This window comes from Malus domestica, chromosome 15 (genome assembly GCF_042453785.1).
Source record: "Malus domestica chromosome 15, GDT2T_hap1".
Classification (NCBI taxonomy): Eukaryota; Viridiplantae; Streptophyta; class Magnoliopsida; order Rosales; family Rosaceae; genus Malus; species Malus domestica.
Genome location: NC_091675.1, coordinates 48321631 through 48348699, shown reverse-complemented (window position 1 = coordinate 48348699; position 27069 = coordinate 48321631). Strand labels below are relative to the sequence as shown.

Below are 27069 nucleotides of genomic sequence, written 5' to 3'. Positions count from 1 at the left end.
TGCAATTTTGATGCTCACACCATTAAAAAAACTTTCATTATTTTTTTTTTAGTACAACGATATATTTTATACTAAGGGGAAGGGGTAGTTCAGTTATGCCATATTATAGACAACCTAATTTAGTACCAAATTCATCATCCACGATACGCAAACCTAAGACCTCTCACTCACAAGTGAAGGAGAATACCACCAGACCGTAGTACTGAATAGCAAAAACTTCTATTATTTGAATATTGCATTTTTGGGTGCTATATTATGAGCTTGTTTGGAAGAGTTTGTAAAATAAGTAAAAACGCTTTTTGCGGAAATGTTTTTTAAACCAATCTTTTAAAATCCAAGATCCTGGAAAAAGTACTTAATGTTTCCTACAATAAACACACATATATATATAGTGCTTCTTTCAAAAAAAACACTTAAAGTCCTTTTGGAAACCAAAATCATTTTCAGTAAAAGCACTTTCAATCATTTTAAAAGCACTTCCAAATCAGCCGTATATGTTTTCATTAATTACTTCCCCCAGATGATTAGTCCTCTGCACAGTTCCGTGCCTGATTTAATGGAAAACCATGTTAATCTCATTGGTGTGCTCTGAGTGTATCTACAAAATGCCATTAAAAATGGTGGATAGAGAACTAACAATATCAACACTCCTGAGTCCTGAGCAACACCGTCTAAGCAACAGAGCCAACAAAGGCCAAACCACCTACATCTCTCTCTTCTATCTTCAACAATCAAACACAAATCAGGGCTCCAGATCGATAAATCCTCATGGGCGGCCACCTCAAATCCTACATCGCTACGACGACCTGCTTCAAACTTCTGGTATAAGACAATGCCAATGAGAGAGAGGCAACCAAGTTCAAAGGTGGTTTTCCTTCTCATCTGTTGTTCTCTTCTGCCGGAGAGGACTTGTTGGTGCCGCAGGAATTCCAGCTTCCTTGTTGGCGCCCGATTGTTCAGGTTTTTCGGCATTCCTTTCTCTAAATGGGTTGCCAACGTTTGATGCAGCAACTGATCGCATGGCCCTTGGTAGCTTCATAGGGATGCTTGCCTCATGTCCTTTGTTATCTGGCCTTCGAGGTGCTTCAGCAACTTCTGGCTGCGGGGGAGGCGGAGCATTTGTAACAAGTTGAATTGTGGATTTTCGCCACTTCTTTCTCTGGTTAGGCTTTGGTGCGTTGGATTTGACCTTCAGTTGATAAAACCATCAAAATGTAAGCCAAAATAAGTCTGAGAATTGTGAAATAATTAAATTCTAACCCCTAAAGACTTTGCACAGATGATAAGGGAAGAGTGAAAAGCAATTCGATTAGACAATCCCTCTAAATAAGTCTATCAGGCGAGACTAAAGTATACCAACGTATTTCCAATTTCGGAAAGAGCCTTCCTTCTTAGTTCACCATCATCAGTTGTCTCGCTAGAGTTATCAGCTAATGCATTCTGAAGCAACCTTGCACCATGAGTAACAAGAATCTGATTCTTCTCTTCTTCATCAGTCCCTATCTCGTTTCTAATCACTTCAGACACCTCCGCGTGTGCAGATTCTTGCGCCACAAGTGAAGCTGATTCTCTATTTGAACACTTTGCAGCCGCGCAGCCACATGATGACCCACAAGTGCCTCTGGAAGACCGGCATTCGCATTTGCTAGTTTTGCATGAGGAGCTTTTGCTGCAAGAGCAGCATACGCCTGATTCACTTTTCTTCACAGACACAATCCCCTCACCTGAAGCATCTAATTTGAAGCCTCCAACATTCTTAATTTCTGACTCATTATATCCTCCCCCACTTGAACTTCCACTTTTGGATTTTCTCTTTTTAGATGGTCGTTTTCCTGACATCACCCAGTCGCCATCCTCCGCTTCAGATTTTTCTGAATCAGACGTATCCATATCCTCCCAGATAAACGATGCCCGGTTTTCCTTGATTCACAAAACACATCAGTCATATAAAGATTAACAATTATAAGTCAATTGTAATCAGGAAATAGCAACAAGTATTTTAAAACAAAACAATAAAGAAAACATAGTATCAACCAGCATGAGGAACTTGCAAAAGAGAATGTCACCCTCACTTACCAGTTTGCGCAAATCATACTTGTGTCCACCATTGTTTAGGTCCGCATCCTTGGAACAGTTCATGGCAAATTTCTTCAAGGCTGCATTCTGTTGCAAGCAAAGAATAATCAGATTAAAATATAAAAGAAAAATGAAGACTCTAAAAGCTAGAAATCAGAAACATTATTCAGTAAAGCAAATCTGTCCATAAAATTTAAGAAATTAGAAAGAAAGGAGACCACTACTCAAGGATGAATACCAGGAGTCAGTCGAATAACGACAGGAAGATAGAATATCATGGTTTCACACTGGCAACAACATAATCTAATCTAAGACTTTACCTGATGAACAAGTTCAGACCTCTGCATCTCTGATTTTCTAAGGAAACGACTCAAGCTTACAACTTTTTCCTTCAAATCTCTTATTTCCAAATCCCTCTCTCTGTATGCAACTTCTTTATCTCGCAACAAGCACCTTGAAAGTCAAGGAAACATTTCTTTTTTTCAGCGGCATTCCAAAGTAACTATTGAAGGTAAAATCAATTACGCTGACATGCACACACTAGAGGTTTTTCTTTCAAACATAAATTAGAAGAAATATTTCTATTCCAGGAAAATCTTTGACCTGAGTATAACCTATTACCTGGAGGAAGAAGCTAAATTGAACAAATGATTCATCACATTTTTTGCATCAGCAAGAGACCGAACTTGGTTCCAGCGTGCCCTCCCAGTAAAACCCCGCTCGCGCTCTTCTGCTTCTGATAATTGTGATGCCATAGAAACCAGGGTGCTAGATGAAGTAGCAAGCATGTTTTCAAGTGCATAAATCCTCGAATTTCTTGCACCAGGAGACATAGATTCAGGGTAATCGCTACAATTGGCACAATTCAAAAGAGAGTTATGTATGTCAAGTTAGCACAAAAAAATAAAGAAAATTTGTTCAAATAGAATATTCATCTGCAAAAAAAGCTCACCTGAAATTAGTTCGTTTTAACATTTCTGCTTCTTCTTTTAGCTTTGCAACCTCCTTGGCCATCCTAGCCCGCCTGAAATTCCAAGAGTTAGTGAAACTGATTCTGCAGAATTGTGACTGAGATAGAATCTCTACACAATCTAACAAACAGGTACAAAAGAATTCAAGGGAAAAAACAGCCAGCATATGATTCTTGGCACAACTAAATACAACATTTCAACTTAATATTAGGCATGGCATCCTTTTCAAGTTAGTCAACTCTATGAATCTCATAGACCATATAAGTAGATTTATAAAGTAGTCTACTAGAATGGAAAGACTTACTCTTCCATTTGACGCTCATACTCAGAACGTACTTCATGCACCCGAACTGTGACTTCAAGCTCATGTTCAATTGCCTGCATCAAAGCCTGTATACAGAAAAATTACATACAGGATAAATACATACCAGTACATAAACAGATAAACTAAGAAGTTACAAGCTGTGAAATGGACTGAAAAGCAAATTTTAACCCTCTCACAAGCCTTGCAGTTTCCACATTATAAGAACACAGGAAAATTCTTCTCTAAATAGCATAGTAAAAATTTCAAAGCAACTGAAGCTGAAGTTTCATTATCAAGCGACATGAAACACATGGGCCTCGTCCAATATGGCATAGATGATGTGACACTATCAATTTGTGTACAGATCTACAACATTATCCATCTCCATATCATGCAAACAAAAAAATCCTTCTGATAAATGACTCTTTTCTTTCTCATTAGATACTTAATAGAGTGACAAGTACCTGAACTCCAGGACCATGTCCACTGCCAGCTCCTGCATAGAGTTGTAATAAATTGTTAATACATTATAATGACAAGAAAATAGAAACAAATAAGGTACATTGCATGACCAAAAGTTTCACGTGAAGAAGTCTTTCGCGATTCTAAAAGCTCTTTTAGCCTTTTTGTGGCCATAGAAGCTTCTTCTGTCTTCCGTTGCAAAACCTGACATTACGTGTAGAAAAGAGTGAATATCTTTCTATAAATGAAGGAAGCACATCCTAGCAAGCATTTTCTTACCATTTTTTGCCTCTGATTCAAAGCTAATAGTTTATGCATTTCATACTCATTCCTCCTCCCCTCTTTCTTAAGCTGATAATTGGCAAGAAACAAAAAGGAAGATTTCGTTAACTCTCCAGTTTCAAAAATAGATGGTGAAGATAAAACAGAAGACGTCATAGTCATGCAGTAAACTACACTAAAGACTATACATAGCATCTTATAATTGTTAACACAAAAAAGGAACACATGTTTTTTTTTTTTGGTCCGAAAAAAGAGAATTCATGTTATTCATCAGAAAGGGTAGATTTCTGCCAACCCAAAATATATGAAAATGAATAAATAACACTTCAAAAGATAAAATGAACTTTAGATAATTTATAAATTTATCTAAAATGTGATTTCTAGATCACGGTTGCCTTCGAAAATCAAATAATAATAAAATGTGTTTTCCATATCATGATCTGTAAACAGTATTCTACAAAGCACCATCACTGACACACTTGCAGATTCCAAGATCATTCACATGATGAGCATATGACCAGCATGATTTGGCTATACACCACCAGAAGTCAGATAGATGCAAGCTATTTAAAAATTTTATATACCTGAAGAACTTCTTTTTCTCGTGATGTTTTCCATAATCTAAACTGCTCAGACTCTTGTTTGATCTTGTGTTGCAGTTGAACCTAAGAAATAAAAGATTGCATTTAATATTGAAAACAAAACGTTACTAGTATCTTTTTGCATCAATAGGCACATTCTTAGCAAATAGCACCTTTTGAGTCTTTATTCTCTGTATTTCATCCTGAAGTCGCTTTGCAGCCTCATCACTTTTTTGTTTTTGTCTCAAGAGTTGAGCTTGAGCATCTTGCTTCTTTTTGAGCTCAGAAACCTGCAAAGCAAAATTCAGCCCGGCTGCCCAAGACATGAAATTTCCATCAAAAGGTTAAGGCATTTGAACTCACCTGCCCTTCAAGGACATTCAACTTGTGTAGATAATCTTCTTTCAACTTTTGAGCACCATCATCAGAAGTAGATGATATATTTGAAAGATTGTGTCTCAACTCCTCAATCTCTTTCTGCAGAACCAGAATAGGCAGAATTTATAAGCCAGACCTTTGAACAGACCACAAGTATTGCAGAAAGAAAACAAACCTGCAGTGTTTTCTTTTCATGCTCTAACTCCTGAACTTTCTTCTCATAATGTAGTTTAAGAACCGAGGTATCAGAAGTAGTAAACCGCTTCATTTCAGCCTTGAACAAGTCAAAAGTAACCCAATTAGAATAAAATAAAGCAAAATGATGAAACACCCACACCAATAGAAAACAAACAAGCATAACTTAGACAATAGTAGGATGTAAAGAAATACTCTTGAAAGTTAAGTAGACTTCTTTAAGAAAAAACAGTTGGCAACAGTTAGCATGTCATTCAAAATAATATTGAGTGAAAGGTTTCTTCAACTTTATGGATCCTCAAAAATCTATTTCAAAGAAGTAATCCAAAAGGAAAGGATGGAAGCTCAACAATAAATCGCTTTAACATCTCAAATGATTGAAGTTATCCAACTGAAATAGCGCAACAAAGATAATTCTAACACTTTAATCAAAACTTAAGAAACCTTACCTCCTTCTGTTCAAGAGCTTTGTCCAATTCTTTGAGCTCCCTGTCAAATTTTTCTTGAAGAGAAGAAAATTCTTGCTCCTTTTGCTCCTTTTCGTGATCTTCAATCTCGTCAACTAGTAAATTATATGGAAACATAAAAATTTTATTAGGATAATAACAATGGAACAAGTATAGAGAACACTAAAACAACAGCTAACCTACCAGCTGCTAAAACATAACAAAAAGCCAAACATAACAAAAATATAACAATACAACACAGCTATATAACATGAAACATTAAAAGAAGCTTACAATTGGCATGAATGAGAAACAAGGGGATATCAAGAAAATCGAAGCACACAATGATGCCATGTATGAAACTCAATCCCACAAGCCCTTTGTTTCCTTCCCCATAGAATCCTCAAAAATCCTCTTACTTGGTATAAATTGTCTCACATTACATAGACATTACTAGTTTCAATTACAGGAACCCAAAATTATTTGTCCATCCAACCCACAAGCAATCCACAGCTTGAAATACATGCCAGCAAAGAAGACAAATTTTTTCTTTATACACTGAGAACAAAAAAAACATACGAATAAAAAATGAAAAACTGACAAATAGTTGTAAATGAAACAGTACTCATGAACAAAGCTTGGTGTTAGATGAACTTAGAATGTACAACCAAATCAAACAAGTATAAAAAAAGGTCGTACCCAGTGCACAAGGCTCCCGCTTTAAGCAGGGTCTGGGAGAGGTGAATGTCGGCTAACCTTACCCCCATTTATGGAGAGGCTGCTCCCAAGTCTCGAACCCGAGACCTACCGCTTATGGGCGAAGGCACTTGCCATGATAATCAAAAATAAAAAGGCAAAAGATAAAGATTTTTTTTCTACCTGAAATATCCCCAGCTTTAGTATCATAATCAGATGAATATTCATTGATAGAGGGGAATAATATATTCTTAGAGCGAAAGCTGTCATCATCTGACTCAGCACACTCAACAAGTCTCTTGTGCTTTGAGTTGTTTGATTTTTTCAAGCACAATAATTCCCCTTCTAACTCCTGAATTTTTGACACATAACCTTTTAGCAAGTCATAATCCTGCAAAGAGTTTAAAAGCCATGTCAGAGTTCCGATTCTTGATTATTGAGGAGAAAAAAAATTGTGCAACATGAAAAAGAAAACGAATGCCTATACAAAAAGAAAAAACAAATGCATACTACCAAGTAATGAAAGATAAAATTCAAAAAACAAAAAAAATCACTATATACCAACCTGAACTGAATTCGAGTCAATCTCATCCCAAGGTTTACCACTTCGTGCTGATTCAATTATCATGGCCAGTTTATCTTTTTCAACCTAAAATATTGAATATTAGTGAAACCCCATACGAGATTGAACAATGACATAACTTTATAACTATTTATAGAAACCTGAGCCTCAAAAGCACGTTGCTTTAGATGTTCACATGAAACTCGACGTTCTTGAAGCTCGTGACGCAATTCCACATTGCTTTCTTCGAGTAACGATACTTTGTGCTTCAGGATCTAAAAAAGTTGAAGGTCAATGAAAAGTTTGAAAGCAATAAACACATAATCTCACTGAGAAAGAGCGATTGTTATTGCCACTTGTCAATCGTATACCTGAAGTTCCTCATATGGTGCACTAGCATCGCCACGATAAAATAAAAGTTCAGTCTGTAACTGTTCAATCTGGCTTCTCATTGTTTGCAACTGAGCTGCCATGGGATCACGATTGACCTACACAATCAAGAACAAAAGAGAAGATCAGTAGAAGACAAAAAGCAAAAAACCTTAACTAAATCATATTATTGCACAAAAACTTACAACTGCCTTATTCTGGATGTTGCGAGCACGATTAGCATATTTCAAAGTATTCAACGTCTCTTCAGCATTTGTGTCAGCTGGACTAACACAAGCTAGGTAAAGACAATAATTTTAGCAAAATTAGTATTGGATAATTTGAAATGACTATCTTAAATGAAGCTTTACTCTAACAAGAAAAATCAGCATACCAATCATCACTGTCTTACTATTTCCTCCGAGTGAATCCTAAAAATGCACATTGTGAAGATTAGTCAGAAACAGAACTATGGCATCTTTCCTTTTATTTATTTACAATGAGTGAAGACTTCGATTTGGAAAATAACCAATTATATTTTTTTTAAATCAAATTAAATTATATTATTATGTACATTAACACATCAAGAGATCAGGAGTCAAATGCTAGATAAATTATGCTAAATAAATTACGTGGTCAAAGGGAATTAAAATTCTTCAGTCTTCTTTGCGTTGCTACTTTTTTCTCCTTATCTAAATTAAACATGATGATAAATACATCTGAACATAAATGTATTGAAGACAGAAAATATGTCTCTAATTTACAAGCTGTCATAACATGTATCAAAAGAATTCAAAGGAAATTAAGTGATTTGCATGCCTGTAACAAACGTGTTAATTTGCTATCACGATATGGAACATGGCCGCCTTCTTTCCGCTTCTTTTCATCTCCCAAGGCACTTATCACATTGCCAAGAGCAAGTAAACCCTTGTTGATATGAATGCCTAATACAAGGTAAAATATATAAGTAGTAGCCAATTCAAACTAAATGGGAAAAAAACAATCAAAGGATAATTTGTATCTCATTTATTTGAGGACAGTGCGTAAAGCGGGAGCCTTGTGCACTGGGTACGACCTTTTTTTTTTATTTGAGGACAGTGACGTAAGGCTAATGCAGTTAAAGCAATAAATAAAAATGTTATTTTCATACAACCCTATGAGAAAGATTCCATATAAAGTACATCGTAATTACCTTCTTTCAACCGCATTCCGTCAGCACCTGTCCGTTTTGCCCGCTCAGACCCTGCTAAATCCACTAAATGGAGCTTGGCGCATAAGATATCATCACCAATATCATCATTATTTGCTCCATTCAGAGAGTGAGCTATCCTCTTCTGCTCCATAGTTATTGTAAATATTGCATGTGAACGGCTGCAATGTGAGAAGAAGAAAATATAAAGGATAATATGTTAGTTCATCCGGTATGAATTCAGCCTTAAAGTAAGAACAACTAAATTGTAATATAATTATGCTACTACAAAATCAAATCATAACTAAAACAGATATAGAGTTCAAAACACCCTGAAAAGAAAGTATCTTTATTCAGAAAAAAAAAATTACACATATTACTTACTATAAAACCATCTAATCCCAACTAATAGAAAGCGCAGGCATCGCACCTTGACTGGCTGTTCATATTGGTGCTCCCAGTAGCACGAGATAATGATCCACGAGTGAGATATGATGCCATCTCTTCTTTTGTTCTAACCTCTGCCTCAGTGACACCAGCAAGAGTTATCCCTCCATTCACTGTTTCTCTAATTTGTATAGGCACTCTTGCTGGGACAGGCTTTGCAGGTGCTGCCCCTTCGTTTTTGTGGAGTGATGATGAATTTGGGTCAAGCAAATCAAATACTTCCTCCTTAAATATCTGCCATAATACACATTCAATATCAACATATAACTTAATAATTTAAAGAGATATACTATTAAGGCTTTTTAGGCAAAATGGTCCTTGAAATTTGAAATCAATAGAAGTGGTCCCTAAGTTTGTCACCAGCAATCATTTTAGTCCTTCCATGAAAAATTATACTAAATAAGGATCAAAATAACAAAAATGCCCTCAATTTAATAAACAATGGGCCAAATGATTTGACAAAAATTGAGGGTATTTTTGTCATTTTAGCCTTATTTAATGGAAATTTTCATGGAATGACCAAAACGATTGCTGGTGGACAAACTCATGGACTATTTTATTGATTTCAAATCTTAGGGACCAAAGTGAGGAGTTGTGCAAATCTTAGGGACTATTTTGGCTAAACATCCTACTCTTCATCAACTAATGGGAATCTTCATACCTCAATAAATGATACCCTGATCAAAAACTCCGTGTTATCTTTCGTTGTCTCCACTTTCTTAAATATACTTTCCATCACTTTGGGTACTATTCCACCATTACTTCCTTCTCCAGTATAGTTAGTCCCCATTGTATATGTCTTACCGGAACCCGTCTGCAATATTAAACGAATTCAATGTGGCTACTTTGTTTTAACTCAAACATGAAGTAAAACAAACCCAACAACAGTTTTCATAAACATTATACCTGTCCATAAGCGAGTACAGTCGCATTGTATCCATGGAAAAGGGCATCAACAAGCGGAGCAACACAATCGTCATACACCGCATTGGAAGGAAGTCCGGAGCTACCATACACATAATCATATGTGAATGAATGTGTCCCAATTTGCACCTGTTCACATATCCCAATCATAAATCATTCGTTACAAACACATTCATATTTCAATTATCAAAAAAAATTGAACATGCATTACACATATATTATCTTACACTTCAAAAATCAAGTAAAAGTAACAGTAAGCAGCTAAATAGACACATTTGACATTCGAAAAACCAAGAACCAAAAGTTTAACCTAAAAAATTGAGAAGAAATTACCTGGGGTTCACCGGGAACGACGGAAATGCAATCTGTGCAGCCTACCAGAAGCTCGGAGGTAATCAAGGGCCTCACATTGACAGCCACTTGAACACATTCCGAACTATCCATCTCGACCTAATGCGAAAACCCCTCGATCCCAAATCAAAATATCCTAAATCCTCCGCCACGCCTCCAGATTGAAAAATCGAATCCCTAATCACAATCAAACACCACCGCATTAAAAATCATCAAACAAAAATCAACAGAAGATAAAAAAAATCCGATACGAATTGAGATTGATAGCAATAGAAAAGAGGAAGGGGAGATGAAAACGGATCTGGGAGTAGCTTTACCTGAAGGAGGCGGACGAAAAGTGGGATTTGCTTCCTTCCTGCCTTCCAATCTCGTTCGTTTTTGGTTTTTGAATGCGTTGTGCGGTGGGAGGGGAGAGAGAGAGAGAGAGAGAGAGAGAGAGAGAGAGAGAGAGAGAGAGAGAGAGAGAGAGGAAATTTTGAAAGCGGGCGATTGGGGTTGAATTAAAGCGGGTTTTAGAGAAGGCGGACAAGTAGGAATTCAAAAACTATCGGGGGTCACGTGACCAGCGCGTGAGGTAGCGAACGGTAACTATTATCATTAGCGGGGTTTAAATGGAAGTGATCCGGGACAGGCTGGCCCACTGTAACGGGTGGTGGCGGGGGAAAGGGTGTGTGCGGGTTTGAGTTGGGCCAACCGCTCTTCTTTGCTTCAAGTCAACTTTTGAGTTTTGATGGACACCCCAACAATTAGTTTAATTTTTAATCTGGAGTATTTCAGATTAAATCAAACAGTTGTATCTATTTGAATTTGAATCACACGGCTGTGTTTGCTGTGAAAAAGCATTCGGTTGCCTGTCTATCTATCTGAACGGCCTACACTATTTTCACGTCAATTTTGCAATTTTATTCGGGTAATTAACATTACAAAATTCTCTTACGTTTGAGATTTTACACTAATACTTTCTTTAATTTCAATTTACTTACATATAACCCCTTAGTCAAAATTCTGCTAATAAATTGACAACTTTATCTTTATAACTAATTATTTAAACAACAACAACAAAATATTAGAAAAAGAAAATATTTTAAAAAATAAATTAAACACTAAAAGAATAAATTCATTAAAAATAACTTTAAACAATAAAAGAATAAATTAAACATTAAAAATAATTATAATATTGAGAACTTCCTCCACACCCACCTTCATTTGGGGATGGGTAACGGTTATGGCAGATGGGTAACCGCGGTTATTTACTCATAACCGTTTATGTTCATACCCGTATAACCATTTACCCGTTGGGTAATTACCTAAACTATTATACTCATACCCATAACTGTTTATAAATGGCTAACCATATCCATAACCGCATACTCATTTAACCGTAACCGTTTAATAACCGTTTACCCATTTACCCTTTTCAACCCATTTATCTTTTTTTTTTTTACCATTACACCTTTCACCCATCTACATGTTTTTTAACAACTTGAAAATTAAAAAAAAATTATAATTTTCATTTTTTTTGACAATTAAACACCATTATAGGTACATTCATCATACATTTTCGTATTTTAATTTTTTTAAGTCATTATACCATTCCAATAATTGAAATAATAGTTTATGGACGATATTTTTAACTGTTACCAATAAAGGTAATATAATATTTGTTTAGTATTCTTGGGTTACGAAAACTGTTTAGAAGACAGTATTCTTAAAGCAATTCCACCCTAAAGACTTTGCGCCAGCACCCAACGATTTATCCACTCAAGTGAACAGTAATATATTTCAGTGAACAGTAATAAACCAAAGCATCTCCACCCCTAAAAATATGCGTTGGCACCCAGTCTAAAAATTCGTTGGCACAAAAGATCTTCATCCCTACAAAATGCGCTAGCACCCAGCCCATTTAAAATATTTTATATTTTTTTAAAAATAATAAATAAATAAATATTTTTATTTTCAAATAAGATTTTTGACCAATTTCGGATAAAATTTCAAATAAACTTAAAAAAAACACACTAAAATAAAATTACATACTCATCAAATAAACTTAAAAAAAAAACACACTAAAATAAAATTACATAAACTCATCAAATAAACTAAAAAAAAACACACACACTAAAATAAAATTACATAAACTCTTCAAATACACTTTATTCTTCAACCACAAGCTTATTTTAATTATCTTCACCTTCTTGCAATCCCCACTGGTGCTCAATCAAGTCATTCTGGCTGGTTACATGCCAATATGGCTCTTGCACATCAGTGTACCGCTGAACAATCAATTCATTGTAATGTCCATCCCGTTCCAACGGCTCGTGTTGCACGGGATCTTCGGTCCGATCATAAGCACAGTAAATACGTGTTCTTGAGTTGTTCATCAGATCCGGCTCATATTCATCGACGGCATCATAAATCATATTCATCTTCCACAATCATGTTGTGGAGAATAATACACATCATCATGATGGATCGAAAAGCCTCGACATCAAACATTCTAGCTGCAGCCCTGACAATTGCCCAACGAGCTTGCAGGATGCCAAAACAACATTCCACATCCTTCCTACACCCCTCTTGACATTTTGCGAAGTGTTTTTCTTTTTCAGTCCGTGGATGTGACACTGTTTTGACAAACGTAGCCCACCTTGGTTAAATACCATCTGCAAGGTAGTATGGTCCGTCGTATTTAGTGTCATTAACCCAATATGTGCATTTCGATGATTTTCCTTGCAGCAGATCCTCGAACACTGGAGATTGAGCAAGGACATTTAGGTCATTATGAGCTCCTGGAACACCAAAAAAAGCATGTCAAATCCATGTATCAAATGAAGTCACCGTTTCCAAAATGATACTTTTGGCTTATTTTCTGTCGCCATGAGCTTCTTGCCATGCACTTGGACAATTTTTCCAAGTCCAGTGCATGCAATCGATGATTCCAATCATGCCAAGGAAGCCTCGCATCTCACCCTTCCTTAGAAGCCTTCGCATGTCTCTTGGCGTGGGTGTCCGGAGGTACTCATTGGTGTACAGGGCTTCAATTGCAAAGCAAAACCGCATCAGAGACTCTAGAACAGTTGTTTTTCCCATCCTCACGATCTTATCCACTTGATCTGCAGATACTCCATATACAAGCATTCACAAGGCAGCCGTAATTTTTTGCTCTGGAAGAAGACCTAGAACACGAAAAGTATCATCTTTTTGCACAAAATATGGATCATGGTTGCAAATAGCACTCATGACTTTGTTGAACAAACTTCATTGCATTCTAAAACGATCTCTAAAAACATGATCAAGGAATACGTTGTTGGGAATAAAATAATCTTCCAAGAGATCTTTACCTCGTCTTTCCCTTTTTCTATCGAAGTTTGCGGCACGTCTGGGTTTGGCTATTTGACCTACAACTTCCATGACACGGTGGGAATGTGAGGCCCTCTGCCTTCTATGGCCATCATCCGATTCCTCCTCCATTGCAAAAGCCTCATCTCCACCTCCACCTTCCTCGAGATTGATCAATTCTTCTTGTTGTGCCAACAATCTTTTCTATTGCTCCACAAATTGTTTATGCACTCTCCTTGAAGAAGACATTGTAAAAGAAAACTCAAGATTTGAAAACGATGAAGATGGATGTAGGAATGTATGGTTTATATGGACAAACAAATTAAGGATGAGCTTTTTGGTAATTTTTTTCAAACAAAAAGTATATGAAAGCTTTGTTAGAAAGTGTAGAAAATATTGAAATGTGGTGTAAGGTGGAAGATGAGGGTTAGGTATTTATAGAAAAAAATAACTTTTTTAAAAATTTTCTATATTTTAAAAAAAAAATTATGTATTTTTTCATAATTTTTCTGTATTTTTTCATAATTTTTAATAAAATTTAATATAGTTAATTATTCTGGACTGTTGAATTTGAAAAATATTCAAATCTAAGAGTCAAGGCGCTGCCACGTGGCCAACGGTCATAATTCTGACCGTTGGGCCTTTTTTATCTTTTTTATTTTTATTTTTTGTGAAAAAAAAAGGACCGTTGATCTGTGATCGGACGATCCATTTTAAAAGTCAACTTTAAATTTTTTTACCGATGGAAATCCAACAGTCTACAAAAACTAGCCGTTGGAAATCCAACGGCATTGAGAGGGCCACGTCGCCTCCTTCCGAGTGAAGCACAAGTGGGCTGACAGCGGGCCCCGCCGCCTGCACCCTTGTCCCCTACTCGCACCCACTCGTGAGTGAGCTGCACGCGCCGGGCAAATAGCCCAGCTCCTTGGTCAGTCAATTTTGGGCTAACCCAGATACCAGCTTGGGCTGGGTGCCAGGCAAGTTGCTGGGCTGGAGTGAATTGACAAGGTGTCAGCCTAGTTTTTTTACTGAGTGCTGGGCTATTCCACCTCCGGTGGAACTACTCTTAGGTTATTTAACTCATAATGTAAAGTATTAACATAATATATATAATTAGCTACATTATATTATAATTAGCTATATAAACCATGCACTATAGTCCATAACATTGATCTAAGTTTTGTCTTATAGAGAAGATTAGGGCTAGTTCAGTATGGGATATCGAACAGAAACTAGTATCCCGAATCCCAAACTGATATTTTTTAAGACGAAAATTTGAAGACCAATCCCAAACCAAATTTTCGGGAATCCCAAATTTCAAGAATCTCAAAATATTTTCAAGATTTCGGGACAAATCGGGAATCCCAAATTAAAATATGAAATTATGAATTGTTCTTCAAATCGGGAATCCCCAGTTCCCCATAATCTTGACTAGAAGTCAGATCTTGAAGGCAAAAGATGAAGCCAATTAATGATAATTCCATCTTTTGCCTTCAAGATCTGACTTCCATCTTATGGGGTGCATCAGTTGATGGCTAATTCCATCTTATTCCTTGGAGAAACACCACCACACCATCCACTCTCGCTAGCTTATATGGCAACGCTTAGCGCATCCTGTTTGCTGGCTTCTTCTGAGAGTTGCAGTAGACGGTGGAAATTGGCAGTCCAAGGTCGAGCTGCACCACGAAGAAGCAGGTGTTGAAATGGGCACGAGATCAGGGTGGCTGCTCCACCAACCCTTGTTCTAATGTTTATTTTTTTTGTGATATTTACTTTTTCTAATAGAATTTTTTATTGTTTAAGAAATTAGTTATAAGGCAAACTTGTCATTTCATTGCCAAAATTTTAACTGAAGGGAGTTATGTGAAAGTGAATCAAAACCTGATGGGGTGTTAGTGTAATGTCTCAAACTTGAAGGAGTTTTGTAAAAACTCGATAAACCTCAGGGGTGTTAGTGTAATTAACTCAACTTTATTCATACAAACTTCCGAGAGACAAACACAAAGAAGTTTGTCAAAATCAAAATTTTGGTGCTTATTTTATCCCTATGCATACTTGAGCAAATTTAGCTCCCTAATCCTTGAAATGATGTTTGTCTTGTTTGTTATGCTGGAGTTGGTTACTTATCAAGCCTACATAAGGCACATTTTCAGACGGTTATGTCTTTACTATTATGGATACCGCAATATCTTGGTGTTATACTTAATAGACCTTACTTGCAATGTTTTAGAATCATGCCAAGCTCATTGCTTTACATAAGTCACACATTGTTAAGGATATCGAAGTACATACGAATTTTCATCCATCATTGTGTCCCAAAAGTTCTTCTTCACTTGCCAGCAAAGCATCAAAAGATTGAAATAAAGCAAATCCATTTTCAACACAACATCGCCGATGTCGATATCTACCTTCCAAAAGCTTACTAAGGTATTGGATTGTGTAAACTCTCTCTGTTGCAACGCTAATAGTTATGAGGAAGAGTTTTGTCAAACTTATGGGGTGTAACCTTACCATAGAAAGAGAAAGTTATTACAAGGTAAGGACAACTCCAAAAGAGAGTCCAAGGCCAAGCAAAACCCCAATTCCATAACAGAAAATTATAATAAAATAGGCCCAAAGTGAGCAGCCCATAGCAGCAAACAAACGAAAAAACCTAGACATGAAAATGTAAAGTAGCCACCTCCACCAAAACAATGAGTAATGATAATTGATAAGCAATCACATGAAATGTTGCCAATTTTCATCATTTGAATAAAATTTGAGAAATGCTAAGGAGACTCTCTGAAAGTGAGACTCTTTATGGACGCTTCGCCATCTAATGTTTTTTGGCGCAAGGTTTCATAATGTTATGATGGGAATTGTGCCAAACACATGAGGTGATGGAAAGTTCATAAAGAGCTTCACTTTTGAGAGTCTTCTTAGCATTTCCCATAAAAATTTGCTAGCATCTGAATAAAAAAATTTGGTTATTTTTTTTTTCAATTGCCTATTCAGATACTTTCTATGTTATTATAATCATGAAGAACCCCATGCTTATTTTATCACTATGCATCCTTGAGCAAATTTAGCTCCCTAATCCTTGAATGATGCTTGTCTTGTTTGTTATGATGAAGTTGACTACTTATCAAACTTGCATAAAGCACATTTTCAAACGGTTATGTCTTTACTATTATGGATACCGCAATATCTTGGTGTTCTATTTAATGGACCATAGCTGCAATGTTTTAGAATCATGGCAAGCTCATTGCTTTACACAAGTCACACATTGTTAAGGATATCGAAGCACATACGGATTTTCATCCATCATTGTGTCCCAAAAGTTCTTCTTTACTTGCCAGCAAAGCAACGAAATATTGAAATAAAGCATATCCGTTTTCAAGACAACATCGCCGATCTCTACACAATGTCGGTGTTGATATCTACCTTCCAAAAGCTTACTAAGGTATTGAATTGTGTTAACTCTCTCTTTTGCAACACTAATAGTTCTGAGGAAAAGTTTTATCGAACTAATGGAGTGTATCCTGAAGTATACTAAGTTGATCTAACTTGTTCTTTTTCCATTAGATTAGTAGCATTTTCTCATTGGATTTTTGCTACCTGTCAAGGTTTTGATTAAGCACCCACATTGAGCTGGTCATACTATTGCACATGTCGTTCTACAACTTGCTTGCATCCTAAAGATGTCAAATATCGACATATTCCATTAATTAACATTTTTCTTTGTAGACCACGGTTTGTCGTACCGAGTTTACCAGAACAAGGTTTTGGTGAGATTATGCTCCTGTATGTATTCCCACTTAGAGACTCACATATGCGTTGCTTTTACCAAACAAGACGACTTTATCATCTACTTCCTCATTTGCATGAAGACTTGATGTGACTACTTCTGAAGTTATACATACTTAAGAAAAAAGTGTTGTATAGGAATGTAATTATGTAAATTAGAAGTTGGTTATAGGATCTAAAAGATCATTTTCTTGTAAGATTTGTATTACTTAGGAATCAAGTAATTATCTCCCTTAAACAGTACAAATAAAGGCACTAGACACAAGAGATAACGCACATATTTCGAGTGCTTTTTCTCTCTGTCGTCCCTCCCTACTCTCTCTACAATTATTTTATTACAATTTTTAATTTGAAATTAATTAGAAGGGCAAATTCTTCATTTAACGCAATTATTTTATAACAATTTGTAATTTGTTTGGTTTTTCTATCTAGTTACTACGGCCTTTTATATTTGAAATTAATTATAAGGGCAAATTCTTCATTTAACTACAATTATTTTATAACAATTTTTAATTTGTTTGGTTTTTCTATCTAGTTACCACGGCCTTTTATATTTGAAATTAATTATAAGGGCAAATTCTTCATTTATGAGTGATGTGAAAGTGGATTAAAATATGAAGGGATGTTAGTATAATTTCAAAAATTCGAGTGTTTTTTTATAAAACTATGATAAACCTCATGAGGTATTAGTAAAATTAATATTTTTAACACTATTAATATTTGTTAAAAAAACACTACTAGTAAAATTCCCAAGTTTTCTAAATGAGACAAAAAAATTGAAGAAAATCTACTTGCGCTACATGGTGCAATCTGACCTTTAGAAAACGGAGGAGGATTCTCTCCCCTCCTAATTTATCTCTCATTCTCTCCTCTCTTACTTGAACGGTTACCGTTAAACCACGTCAATATCTTATATTAATTTTTTAATAGAGACTAGCATTTACGTACACACTTTGTGTGTATGAATACATTTTTTTAGAAAATGAGAAGGAGAAAGGGAGAGAGAGAACGTGGGGGAGTGAGATGTTTTTGTTTTTGGTTTTTTTTTTAATTTTTTTTTAAATTTCAATATTAGAGATATTTTAACATCACCTGTAGGTGAGACTTCAATAAAAAATAATCAAATTTGGTCTTGTGAAATTACATTATTGCCCATCATTTTTTTTGGATGATAGAAAACAAAATTGTTTTTTCACCATCTTTTGGTTGACAAATAAGGTTTCATTAATTAGTAGAGATAATAAGATAAAAAATAAAGTGTGAAAGAATAGAAAGAAAGAGGACAAAAATAAGAAGTGAGAAAATCCTATTCTTTAACTAGATCTCATTGGTGCCACCTAAACGAAAAAAGAACATAAAAGAGGATGAGGTTAACCGTTTCTTAGGACTAGGATCCTCCCCGAAGGGCTAGGATCCTTTCCAGATCCAACCATGCGGAGCCTCCTGACCACGCAATCTTGATGGCTCATACAAACTAAAAATCAATTAAGATTTTTTTAATTTTTTCACAAACCGACCCATCAATATAGGATGAATTCCAAAATAATACGCAAACAGCATCAACACACCATAAAAACATGTTGGAAAATGATAGTGACTAGGGGAATGGACAAAAGATAATTCCCCCTCAAAATGTATGGTCATAGAGTAATCAACTAAACAATGCAGGAGGAAACAACTCATGTCAAATACGCACAGCGCGCAAGTTAACGCTCCATGCGCTACGTAAACGACATCCCCTCACAGATGAACAGAGTAACTTCGCGGGTCCACGCAGCCTCACTCAAAATCCAAAACGCTGCACTTCCATTTGACCACGCTGTCCACCGCGGACGCGGAAGCCCTGTTACCTTGTACCTCCCGGCGCACGTTACCCCTTCCCCACGGTTACCTTGTACCTTCTCTCTCTCTCTCTCTCTCTCTCTCTAAACCAGTTTCCACTACAAGAAAGCTTCTGCGAGAGAAGTCGGGAAGTTATCCTCTGCTTCGCTGCATTTGGTAATTCTACTTACTTATTTCCTTGTGAATTTTCCAGCTATTGCTTTTCCTTCCTTAGAAAATAGAATTTCTAGTCTTTTTTTAACCATTAATCTCTGTTTTAGTTCTGAATTTTGGTTTATTATTTCATTGTCTTTTCACTAATTTTTGTAAGGATTTTATCTGTGTAATTTGTTGTAAGATTTTAAGAAACCAAGAAAAAGTTAAACGTAAAATTCACTGGCCTGCTTTAAATTGCAAATTTTTCACACTAGAAGAAGAAATTTAAGATTACTAAGGAATTTTAAAATGACGAGATTTTCTTTTCTAGAATTCGTGAATTTTCTTGTTTGGTTAAGCTAAAAGAAAAATGGAATTGAATATGAAATTTGTTATTTTTAAACTCTCAATAATAGAAATTGGGAAATGACACCTATTTACATGGAATTTAAACTTAGGAATTGAAGGTCCCAAATTCCAAGTTTTTTTACGTGGAAATTTTAAATTTCTATGTTTATGAATTCAAACGAAGGAATTGGTGCATGTCAATTTATAAATTCTGACTTTTACCCAAATTCCAAGTTTATTTCTCTCATCCAAACATGGTGTAACTTTATAATCTGTATAATTCTGGGTTATTGTTTAGGATTTGAACATAAAGTGAGAAGTTGAATTTTGAGTTTCGCAGGTGTTGGTGTTCATATTTGCTAATGTGAGACTGAGCCCCATAATTTGAAGACATAGTATGATTAGGGTGAAAGGAGTAATCTGATTTTCGACGACATTATCTTATTTGTGCTCAAAGTTACACCTCTACTGGTTGAGAATCGGCCATGCCTCATGCGGCTGCTACGCGGTTTTTGCATGATTGGAGAAGCCACAGTAATCGTGGATGCCGTAATCCTGATGCTGTATGTGAGATTTCTTTGTAGTCTTCATTGCTTCGTGCTATCTTCGCGCTTAAGAGTTTACTTTTTTATGGAGTACTAATGGAGTTTTGTAATTTTTCTTTGATTAAAAGTGTCTTGTAGGAAAGGGTCGAGTACATATGGTTGGCATCAATCTTCCGTCGCATGGTTTGGTATGGTTTTCTCATTGGTGCAGTTATTTTTATCTTTTCAGTTGCTGTTCGGTGATTTGGCATGCATAATTATCATTAGAGTTCTGGTTTTCTTTTTTCCCTTCGTGGAACTGTGGTGTGCATGCTCGTGTGAAATTTACTCATCATTCATTGTTTCAAGGTTTTGTTGAGTGGATGATTGATTCTAGTGTAGTGCTTGCTTGGTCTGCGTGTGTGAGTTTAAGGGGTTTTTCCTGAATAGAGTTTGAGGCCACGGAAATTCATTTTCTTTTGTTACGTTTGATTGTCAGCGACAGGGTGCCTGCAGTCTCCATCTTTTAAGCAGTGTACGCGTCCCAATAGGTCCAGTTTCTTCCAGATGCAATGTTTTCTTGTGCAGATCTGTTTTAGGTCCAGGTGGACGAAATGGAGTTCCTGTTGTGAAATCTGCTACTCTTGTCTTAACAAGGTATGTGGACACGTTCCCAATTGAATTCTCAATCCCTTTTTTGTTTTGATTCGACAACTGCACACAACAGCGTACAAGGTTCTAAATTTTGGGTATTCCATTCTGTTTAATTGGAAGCAATGCCTCACCATGTTTTCTCTCGCATTAGTATGGAAATGTTTGGTGTCTAAAGAAATATACATGTTGACATATTATGCAGGTCCTATGATGCTTTACGTGGAAGCCCTGCTTTGCTTAAATTGATCCCAGCAGCGGCTATCATTGCTTTTGCTGTTTGGGGTATTGGGCCACTATTGCGTCTCGGCAGGGTTATTTTTCTTCGAGTATGTTATTCTTGCATCGCACCTTGCCTGTAGACATTGTTTGATTATGTTATTGAGCTGATTAATTCTTCCATGGTGAGTTTCTGCAGCGGAATGATAATACTTGGAAGAAAAGTAGGTCCCACTATGTCATGACTTCTTACCTTCGGCCCTTGCTTCTCTGGACTGGAGTGATACTTTTGTGCAGGTTCACTTCTACAGTAGAAGTAGTTAGTTTCAAATTACACTTCAGGGAACGAAAAATGATGTAACCTATTCGCTTGTTTTGTTTCCTGCCGCGATGTTCATTTCAGAGCATTGGATCCTGTAGTCCTACCTTCAGAAGCAAGCCAGGCTGTCAAGCAACGTCTTATAAATTTTACACAATCGTTATCAACAGTGCTGGCATTTGCCTATTGTTTGTCAAGGTGAGTACAGTTCTCTGCTCTTATTGTGTCTCAAAAATATTTATTTCATGATTCCATCGGTCAACTAATAGATTGGTCTCCGATGAATTGCATTTTGATATTTGTTTCTTCCAGAAGTAGTGAAGCAACTTCTTATATTAGTTAAAAGTAATTTGAACATTGAGAATGGCCAAAGGGCCTCGTTCAATAAGTTTAGTTCTTCTGCCACGATGTAGTAATTTCATTTGTTGGCATAGTTTTTTATTTTGCTGCTATGCTCTATACGCAGATGTGTCTGTGTGAGTGTTATTTTTATTTTTACCGCACTGGTCTTTTTCTTTTGTCCACACTGGTCCTGTAATCACTGTGCTCGTTGATTGTGATGGCTCTGGTTCTGCGGTTTAAAGTTTGATTTTCAACAGCGATACTTTTTGTTTACAGCTTAATTCAACAAGCACAAAAGTTCTTTACGGAGACAAATGACACAAGAAATGTATGTTTTCTTACTTTCTCAGTAGGCAACTCCTGTATTTACTTGTTTTAATGTTATGTTTTCATTAGGTCGTATGCATTCGTTTGCATTCATACTTTGTTTTGGCAAAAATTAACTTTCCTTTTCAATTTGCAGCACTGAAAAGGACAATGTCATTAGTACCTCTGCAAATGATAACAAAATGTTCCTCGCTATCATATACATTACCTTCTTTTTACCTTTTTGTAATATATGTAGCATAGTTTTTCTTTTCCTGTCAAATTTCTGTTATTGTGTGATTTTGTAATAAATAATATAGTAATATAACTATCTTGGTGGCACTTATATCGCGTAATATCATTTTTCTTTACAAAAATTGTCTCTTGCTTGGGCAGATGGGCTTCAGTTTCGCTGGAAAGGCTGTTTATTCTGCAGTTTGGGTTGCTGCGGTATCATTGTTCATGGAATTGCTGGGATTCTCAACCCAGAGATGGGTAACGGCTGGGGGTCTTGGCACAGTATTGCTCACCCTTGCTGGTCGTGAGGTAGTGATCTTCTTCCCCTGACATTGTAAACTGAAATAGCTGCAGTTCATTGATCATAACTACAAATTCTTGATTATCTATGTGTATACTTTTGTTCAAATACTATTAAAATTTATAGTTTCTTTCAAGGTTTTTCTGATCGCGTTGACGTTAATATTTATTTTTTGACTCAGATATTCACAAACTTCCTTTCAAGTGTAATGATTCATGCCACACGCCCATTTGTTGCTAATGAATGGATTCAGACTAAGATTCAAGGTTACGAAGTTTCTGGTACTGTTGAGGTTTGTATATATCTTTGTTAATCCATCATATGAGAACAACAGGGAGGAGGAAAAACATAATGTATGTGCATAATATCTTTGATTGCTTCCACCTTAAACATAAGTGGGGTTCAACAATTTAGTTCTTTCTGCAAAACAAATATTTGGAAGTGAATTTCTTATCTGCAATTTGGCCCTTTTTATTTATTTTTTGATGAATTTGTTTTGTTTTACCAGCATGTGGGTTGGTGGTCCCCAACAATTATAAGGGGCGATGATCGTGAAGCAGTTCACATTCCAAATCACAAGTTCACTGTAACTGTTGTCCGGAATCTTAGCCAGAAAACTCATTGGCGAATCAAGACCCACCTCGCAGTCAGTCACTTGGATGTAAATAAAATTCATGTGAGCATTCATTTTGTTCACTGGTTTGTTACTTGTTCTCTGGAATATTGTTTCTTCTATCATGTCATACGGTAACCTCGGTGGCATTGCTGTCTACAGACTATAGTAGCTGATATGCGTAAGGTTCTGGCAAAAAATCCTCAAGTAGAGCAGCAAAGGTTGCATAGAAGAGTTTTTCTGGACGATATTAATCCGGAAAACCAGGCTCTTATGGTAAGACTTTTATGCTGTCATTCTTTTGAAGTTACGAATTTTTTCAACTTTAAAAATACATGACGGAAACTTTTGGTCTTCCAATTCTTCACTTTCATTCCCAAGGTCTTCATAGAGTAAATGGGAAAACTCATTTGATTTTCCAGTGGATCTTCAATCTCTATATAATACGCTCCTCTCTTTTGTTTTTGTTTTTATCAACTTATTTATTTAATAATTGTTCTTATCTCAAGTTTATGTCTCATAAGCGTACAATTTTGTTACAGATTTTGGTGTCTTGCTTTGTTAAAACATCTCGTTTCGAGGAGTATCTCTGCGTGAAGGTAATACTTTTTTTATTGGTAGAAGCTTTAGGAATGGACGTCGATTCAAACTATATAAAGTAATGATGTCTGAAAAGCAAAATTATACAATAGAATCAGAAATAGTATAAATCTTGATCAACTTTGAAATGGACGTCGTTACAAATTTTTGTATAATTCGTGTTGTTTGCTAATTCTGGTTTCTGAGTGCCTGTGGTCTGCCTGTACTTTGCAGTTGTTGTTTATGGATATCGCAATGCCTTTAAATCTTTCATTGTTAATTATAGGCTGTGAGGAAACCTTGAATGTCTGTCTCATGGACTATATTGATGAAATAATACAGGAGGCAATACTTATGGATCTTCTTAGAGTTATTAGCCATCACCGTGCCCGGCTTGCCACACCCATCCGCACAGTCCAGAAATATTACAGTGAGGCCGACTTGGAAAATGTGCCATTCGCTGACACCGTTTTCACTCGTTCTAGGGCATCCACTAATCGTCCGCATCTACTTATTGAACCATCTTACAAAATCAGTAGTGACGACAAGGGCAAGGCTTCAACTCACACAACGCATACAAATGGAGAAAAACAGGCTGAAGCGGCCTCAACATCTGACTCCAAGGGATCAAATACTAAAGCTGGGCCAGCAGTAACTCATGCACAAACTGACGACAAGGCTGTAGTGACTTCAAGTTCCAACTCAAGCACAACCTCTAAGGCCTCCGAAATGCCGCCATCTGAACCCCAAACAAGGAATTCCGCATCTGATGGTTCAGTTCAAAATAACTCTGAGATGGTGCGGTCCAAGAACGAGAGTACAAAACATGCAGGGAAGGATACAACAGGAGTTCATTCCAAGGAGGCATCTCCACAAAAGGTGACGTCTAAGAAGCCCTCTGTTGCTTCACCCGAGACTGGTAGCGAAAAAGCAGATATTCCTTTGACCACTACGCAGACAAAGCAAGATGGCGAGAAACCTGTCGCAGCACCATCAGCAGCTAGGCCTCCGTTAGAAGAGAATATTATCCTTGGTGTTGCTTTGGAGGGTTCAAAGCGAACGCTTCCAATTGAGGAAGATACGAATCCATCTCCCACTGCAGGATCAAAAGAGTTCAGTGCCAGTCGTAATGGTAACGGGTCTCCTTCCGTTGGCACGGATGCGAAGGATGGTTGAATGGTTGTGGTTTCCAGAGCCATGGCAATGAATAGCAGAACCGAGAAGGCTACGATGTCATATTCTAAAGCAGTTATTGTAAGTAAAAAATTGTATGCCGCTGAGTTTTTGAAGGTGGCATTACATGGGAGAAACTGGTCGTTTCTCCCATCACTGTAATGAATAGCTCAAAGTAATGAAGAAAAAAGGTAATTAATAAACACTTGGGGTTTGTCAATTATTTTGTTTTCAATTTTTTGTTTTAACGTTTTCTTAAAATGAAAACTAAAATCTTGTTTAGTAAGTGAACCAACTCTTAGGCCTCGTTTGACAGCTCGGACTGTACTGACTATTTCAGTCAAATAAGATAATTTGTCATCGGATAGTACTGACTATTTAGTCGAGCGTACTGACTAGTTTAGGTTTAGATAATTTGGCAGCTCGGACTGTACTGACTATTTCAGTCAGATAAGATAATTCTCCCTTTTATTAATTTTTACTAGCAATTGTACACATGCTATGCAAGTGCTTATTAAAAATTTGAAAAATAAAATTCACAAAGAGAGAAAATAAAATGGTGGCTAAAACTTCTTGGTGACGGCCTTCAATGATTTTTCATCATTGAAGAGGCTATTCATATATTTAGCGACTATTTCTAGATAACTATTTCATCACTGAAAATTTATTTTATTTGGGAGAAAAACGTGAAAGAGAAAATAGTGGTTATTTGACTGTAAGGCTTTGAAAAGAAATAGTAAAATTATTTTGTGTTTAATTTATTATATTTCCCATTACTTTTATTTTAATTAATTTTCTTTAATTTTGTTGACAACTTTAACATAGTTTGGAAAAAAATGAAAAACATTTGGAAAATAAAAAAAATTGGCTGGACTTGGCCCTGAGTCCGAGAAGGCCCGGTTCGTGGGCCCATTTTACATACCAGTGCCCAATTTAATTTAACTTGAGTCCTGACCCAATTTAATTTATAGCCGTTGTACAACCACAAGCCCAACCAAACTCAACTCTCTCTCTCTTCGCGCGCTCGCGCTCGCGCTCGCTCTCTCTCTCTGTGAATTCAGTCCCGCCCTCTATTTGCTCTCCTCCATCATCTCTCTCTCGATCGCTACAGTTTGATAACGACGGTGCTTGAGTGACTTTGGCGGAGGCCGTCGCTGTGGCCGTTATCAGCCGAGCAGCCTCCTCCTCGTTTGTCGTTTGTGGAGGTAAATATCTCTTTCTCCTTGTTCTCTCTATTTCTTGATGGAATATTTTGTTCAGTAGTTCGATTTGTTGAATTTTTTTATTTTTTCAGTTTGTTTAATCTGTCAGAGTTTTCCCTAACCTCTGAATTTTGCCCTAATCTCTGAATTTTGCCCTAATTTGTGAATTTTGCAATGGAACCTAATTTTCCGGCCGCCGATCCTTAGTCGGAATTTCTAAGAAATGTGCATAACATTGTCAGGGAGTCGGTGGCGAGTAATAAGAGTCTTGTTCTTGACATTTTTTTCTGTAAACGATGTCAGGGAAGAAGTTGAGAGGTTCAAGAGAACCCCTTTTGCACAGAAGGCGGAGAGGGACCAAAATGTAAAAATCGTTATGTCTTTTGTTTAATTAAAAGTTTCTTGGAGGAAAAGGTTGAATACATATGGTTAGCATCAATTTCCATCACATGGTTTGATATGGTTTTCTTATTGGTTTAGTCACACACACACGCATATACACATATATTGTCCAGGTGCTGTTCTTTGATTTGGTATGTATACTTGTCACTAGGCTTCCGGTTTTTCTTTGCCCCTTTGCGGCATTGTTGTGTGCGTGTTCGTGTTTCTAAAATTTGCTCATCATTCTTTATTTCAAGGTTTTGTCGAGTTCATGTATACTGCTTGCTTGGTCTCTGTATGTGTGAGTTGATTTGAGGAGGAAGAGGAGTGGGGGGGGGGGGGGGGGGGTTGGTTTCTAAATAGAGCTAGGAGGCTTGAAAGGGAAGGACATCCGGCGAAAAAGGTTGTCTTTACCTTTGGACTTACTCAAGTGTTGTAACTCTTTTAATTATTTTGCATAAACTTGGCATACAGCAAGGTTTCCTTCTTAGCTAACATCCTTGGTTGTGTTATTTTCAGTTTACTGTTTATATGATTTTTGTTTA

The 27069-nt window shown here is 36.5% G+C and overlaps 2 protein-coding genes across 4 annotated transcripts; one reads left to right on the top strand and one right to left on the bottom strand.

The window, feature by feature from the left end:
• Positions 1–552: 552 nt before the first annotated feature.
• LOC103401988 (kinesin-like protein KIN-4C) lies at positions 553–10747 on the bottom strand. Of its 2 annotated transcripts, none has more exons than XM_008340724.4 (28): positions 10551–10747; positions 10216–10410; positions 9865–10011; positions 9620–9772; positions 8942–9192; positions 8515–8693; positions 8142–8266; positions 7717–7753; positions 7529–7620; positions 7325–7441; positions 7115–7228; positions 6957–7040; positions 6575–6782; positions 5699–5811; positions 5230–5328; positions 5040–5153; positions 4850–4966; positions 4680–4760; positions 4093–4164; positions 3924–4017; positions 3816–3847; positions 3352–3437; positions 3029–3100; positions 2698–2925; positions 2397–2529; positions 2077–2163; positions 1357–1920; positions 553–1189 (listed from the first exon to the last, which is right to left on the bottom strand). In XM_008340724.4, the coding sequence occupies exons 2-28, from the start codon at positions 10324–10326 to the stop codon at positions 860–862; spliced, it is 3840 nt and encodes a 1279-aa protein (XP_008338946.2). In that variant the 5' UTR covers positions 10327–10410; positions 10551–10747; the 3' UTR covers positions 553–859. The 2 variants fall into 2 exon arrangements, with proteins under 2 accessions (XP_008338946.2, XP_017178863.2); XM_017323374.3 differs by having other exon boundaries at positions 3936–4017.
• An 8251-nt stretch (positions 10748–18998) lies between these two features.
• LOC103402050 (mechanosensitive ion channel protein 3, chloroplastic-like) lies at positions 18999–25161 on the top strand. Of its 2 annotated transcripts, none has more exons than XM_070813180.1 (14): positions 18999–19350; positions 20018–20240; positions 20351–20410; positions 20701–20858; positions 21058–21181; positions 21271–21368; positions 21475–21588; positions 22009–22060; positions 22435–22584; positions 22758–22868; positions 23085–23252; positions 23352–23465; positions 23732–23788; positions 24111–25161. In XM_070813180.1, the coding sequence occupies exons 2-14, from the start codon at positions 20163–20165 to the stop codon at positions 24942–24944; spliced, it is 2118 nt and encodes a 705-aa protein (XP_070669281.1). In that variant the 5' UTR covers positions 18999–19350; positions 20018–20162; the 3' UTR covers positions 24945–25161. The 2 variants fall into 2 exon arrangements, with proteins under 2 accessions (XP_070669281.1, XP_070669282.1); XM_070813181.1 differs by having other exon boundaries at positions 19010–19350; positions 20707–20858.
• The last annotated feature ends 1908 nt before the right edge of the window (positions 25162–27069 follow it).